Source organism: Phaethon lepturus, unplaced genomic scaffold, assembly GCF_000687285.1.
Source record: "Phaethon lepturus isolate BGI_N335 unplaced genomic scaffold, ASM68728v1 scaffold9287, whole genome shotgun sequence".
Taxonomy (NCBI): Eukaryota; Metazoa; Chordata; class Aves; order Phaethontiformes; family Phaethontidae; genus Phaethon; species Phaethon lepturus.
The window spans coordinates 46,746-51,436 of NW_010552499.1; the positions used below are offsets into that span (position 1 = coordinate 46,746).

A 4,691-nucleotide genomic window follows, 5' to 3' on the forward strand; every position below is an offset into this window, starting at 1 on the left:
CCTCAGTTCTTCCTGCAGGACACACAGAGGCATGACCCCACATAAATCAAATGCATTTGCTGTGAATGACTAGGTCACTTTACTAACTTGAGGCTATCAAATCAAAAACACAGTTTAAACACAGATACAAACCACACAGCTGGTCTACAACAGCAATATGATACTGCAGAATAGCAATATGGAAAATATGGCCACGTCTGCTCCATCTTGAAAACTGTCCATTCACATGCAGCTTCCTGAAATGGGCAAAAGTTTGTAAGCCACCAACAATTTAGAGACAACACAAACGTAGTTAATGAAAATTTATTTTTTCAGTAAGTCATAGCCCACTCTTATGCGACCAGGGCAGAAGCTGTCGACGATTCACTAAAAAGAGAGGGGAGAAAGAGAGAGAAATATTAATTGCAGAGGCAGTTTTTTCAAACTAGTTGCCAAAAATATTGCTCCAGTTCAAAGCTTTAACTACCAGTCCTGAGCTTCATCACTAGCCATTTAAAATTCTTTATGGCATAAAGAAGTATTTCACCCTTCCTTTTAAAAAACAAATACTAGAATAACAGCACAAACTCACATATTAAAAAACCTGGCTAGTCACACTTGAGTCTTTTCAGGAAAAGACAAGCTCACCCTGACATCTATGGGAATTCTCCTACCTGGCTAAGTTTTGCTAGAGGAAGAACTACAAATTACTTTCATTTTTGCCACAGCTACTAAGACGTTTCTCAATATGTTTTTGAAGTAACACAAAATATAAAAGTATCTGAGTGAGAACAGAGACTGCAGTTTGTATGAAGCGTTATAAAAATTATCTCTAGTGACTTCACTCATTGATTTTTTCCGAGTGTTGTGACAGTCATTTCACCCAGCAATAAATTCCATCACACTATCAGTTAATATTTATGAAAATACCTATTCTTTGCTGGCTAGTTTACCTATATGCCTGATCATAATGCACTCTGCACCTTTTGAATAACAGCCCCAGCACATGGCTTACAAAACCTATGTGACCTCAGTGAAAACAGTAATAGAGAAGACTTACTACTTCCAATTGGGTGGCAGCACCCTCTTAGTTTTGTAGTAGCGAGCCAACCTATGGATTCTGCTTTCGATCAGAATCAGGCGGAACTTGGCATCTTTATCCTTGAAAAGAAAGCTGCATTACAATCAAGCACTACTTTGCCTTCTCGATAATGTATGCTTCGGATGAGCTTTGGTAAAGTAAAAAAATCCACACCTACTTCTACAAACACCACATTCCCACTATTAAAGTGTGATGAGTCCGGTAAAATCAGAACAGAACCAAAAATATGTAGTTTAAGCAATGCTAATCTTAGTTTTTAGATCTTTTTCACAACAAAGACACCTTTTCACGACAAAGACCGTTCTCCTTTATCAAAATGCCACCCCAAATCCCTAAGGTTACTCAAAAGGGGTGGCTAACAAAAATTGCAGTAGAAGTGTTTGCTTTGTCAACAGTGGCTCCTTACTTTCCCCTTTTCCCAACTACAAAATAGAAAAATACCCAATTCCTCTATAAAATTGAGGTCTTCAAATAAAAGAACACCCACAATCCCCTACTTAACACTGTATTTCAAGATTAGAAAATGTTTAAGCTGACAGCGATAGCAAATAAGGCAGATGTATGTTTTATAGGACAGCAGAGAGGGGGGTGTCCTCATATACACATACTATTAGAACCAGTTGCGTAGTTTTACAATTCGATCTAACAGAAATTATAAAGAAACTGTATTATTTGTGGGGAAAAAAAACACACAAACACCACCCACAAATATGGAGAGTATCTACTTAAACTAGCATTCACCTTTCTGTTTCTCTCAAGATGTTTGCGAACAGCAACAGCTTTCTTGATCAAGTGATAAAGATCCTCTGGAAGGTCTGGGGCCAGTCCCTTTGATTTAAGGATTCTCAAAATTTTGTTGCCAGTAACAAAGCGAACCTGGGCAACACCATGGGAATCCCTCAGGATCACACCTGAAACAAAGATTCACATCTCACACTGAAGAAAAAAACCTTACACAAACAAATCTTACAACTCTAAGGTTGATTTCACAAGATATCCAAAAAAGGTCTTCTCTGAATTAAAAAACTTTCTGGTGGAAACTGTAAACAAATGGTAGACAATGAGTGAGCAGAATACAACTTAGAGAAGCTGAAGCACTGTATCAGGTAGGACTTAACAGACAACCCACCCATCACGTTTATGCAGGTAACACATTATGTACCACAATACTATTCAGAAGTTTTTAACAGGACTTATTAAAGCTAGCTATTCAATCACTCTTTACTCTGTGGTTAATAAAGATATCACAGATATCTTAAAAAAAAAAAAAAGTACTGTACCATAGGGATCACTAATACTCTCAGGATTACCATAAAATAAATAAATAAATCATTCACATAGCACATAATTACCCCACAGAACTCATGACCATATAAAGTTGTAGCATGCATACACTTAAGCAGAGTTCTAGAGGGGTCCAAACTACTGAGAGCTAGTCCACTATGCAGCCACAGTGCCTGGCTCAGTAAGCTCCTAAATAGAGGGCTGCTGATATTTCAGATGAGATGTCAAGTTTTTCTTCAAGAAACTAGGCAGACTAAACTTCCCTGTAACATCTATTAGTGGCCGTTCCTAAGGACAGGTTACAAGACTGAACAGATGCTTCACATTTTCTGCTTGGAAAAAAACCCCAAACTCAACTACTTCACCAAATATGCTTCTTGCAAAAATTAAACATACTACATTTTTAGTGGCATCCACACAGCAAATACACAGGTACACCAGAAAACCTGTATTTTCTTAGCATGTTATTCAATATGGGTTGAAAGAACAATGACACTATTACAGTCAGAAAAATGTGATTTTTCTCTATTTAGGAGTTTCATAACCCTTACCGATTTGCGAGGGAGTCAGGCCTTTTTTAGCCAGCTTGTAGATCTGTTCCTTTACATCATCAGAAGTAAGTTTCAGCCACTAAAGAAAATTAGAAAGAAAACCCAACTGATGAACACGGCTTAATGCAGTAGCACAGGCTAGCTATATGAAAGCTTTTTATAATAGATGCTTTGTAATGCTTGAAAAAATAATCAAGAACAGAAATTGTACTTCTAACAATGTAGATTTTTTTTTTTAACATATTATGAACCCATAGCACTAGTGAAATATAAAGCCGAAGGAAGAAGTATCTGTTTAATAGAACACCCTATATAGCCTCCAACCAGCTGCTTTATCATCAGTTTATTTAACAGCTACACCAGAAGCACAAACACAAATTTACAGAGGGGAAAATATCACTGCCATTAGGAAGGAACTTTTTAATCAGGCTTCTGACAGAAACACAGAATTGAGAACCATTTAGCTATCTCTTAATAAAGCACCTATGGCGATTAATGAAAATCAGGCTTTGCAATTCATCAAAATTAGACTTTAAGAACACTAATTAAAAAAGGAAATGGATCTACTCAACATAGAAGTACTAGAAGAGGCACAATCCAAGGTTAGAAGGTGTTGATAGAGTCACTGCTTCCATAATTACTACAGGGAACACAACATCAACAAGCTAGGTGATCCTTGCTCTTTCACCAAGCTATTAAACTCGTAATTTTTTTCCCCTTTTAATACTGTCCCATTATGAAATAGAAAACCACAGTGAAAAATATATTTTGAATTGCTCTATAGGTTACAAATCAAAACAGAATACAAGTAAAACTAAGCAAAAGAACCCACAGGGTTTTTTTAAAAGAAGTATTGCATTTGAGCATCTTCATCATTATTAAACTGTTTAACCATCAGCGGTACTTCAAGCAATGTCACATTATCTTACTTTAAATTGCATCCTTTTATTTTCATGTTTTGTGCTGTAATTTCACGTTTCCTTTTAACTGTTTTTCAGTACATGCTTTTCTATATACACCACAAATTAGTCTTTCTGCCAACAAATGGATCCTCCAAGACATAGTCTTGCAAAGCAAGGCAGATTAAGCAGCCGCTCGTTCAGCTGACAGATAAGCTTTTTAAGTGGAAGTATCCTGAAAGAATTAAGGGGATGCTAAAATTATTTAAGTTAGTGCTCTGACCAGCAAACTACTGCTGTAAATTGTTTAGAAAAAAGTTGGTTTATTCTACAATGACAAGGGCCAAACTCGAATGCAAAAAAGATTTAATCCCTAGGAATTATCAGCGTACAGACTGAAAATAATTGAAGTAACACTTAAATAAAGGGATGTACAAAGAAGAAAAGATACTTTTTTTCCCAACAAATCATCTGGCCAGGAAACGATATTTGTTTCTCAGGATCCTAAAGACCATAGGCTAAAACTGCATTTTATCAGGCCATAATCCAAAAATTGTGATACAAGATATTTCAGCTGTCTTAGTTTTGTTTCTTTTCCTGGGCACTGCTAAGCTGCGCCTTGGGAACCGGACCCTACGCTGAAAGCCACCCGGCAGCAGCCCGGGCCTGCCTAAGCACACACGGGGCGGGTAAGTTACTTACCGTAGGCACGCTGCGTCTGTAGGGCAAGGCTGACTGGGACAAGCCCTTTCTGTGGGGAAGAAGCAGATCACACGGTAAGCGGAGCCGGACAAGCTATACTGCCACACCGACCCCTCTACAAGGCACCCTGCCACAAGCGTTTCCTGTAAGGCCGTATCCAGCCTGCACGGCCGA

General features: G+C 37.9%; 1 protein-coding gene across 1 annotated transcript in view; it reads right to left on the bottom strand.

The window, feature by feature from the left end:
- Window positions 1-289: 289 nt before the first annotated feature.
- RPS13 (ribosomal protein S13) overlaps window positions 290-4,691 on the bottom strand; it is a 4,767-nt gene continuing 365 nt past the window's right edge. Inside the window, exons 2-6 of the mRNA XM_010291231.1 lie at window positions 4,518-4,566; window positions 2,917-2,995; window positions 1,823-1,992; window positions 1,040-1,140; window positions 290-366 (exon numbers count right to left, since the gene is read on the bottom strand). Of these exons, the coding sequence (XP_010289533.1) occupies window positions 333-366; window positions 1,040-1,140; window positions 1,823-1,992; window positions 2,917-2,995; window positions 4,518-4,566 (433 nt within the window). The 3' untranslated portion in view covers window positions 290-332. The remainder of the gene's footprint in view (window positions 367-1,039; window positions 1,141-1,822; window positions 1,993-2,916; window positions 2,996-4,517; window positions 4,567-4,691) is intronic.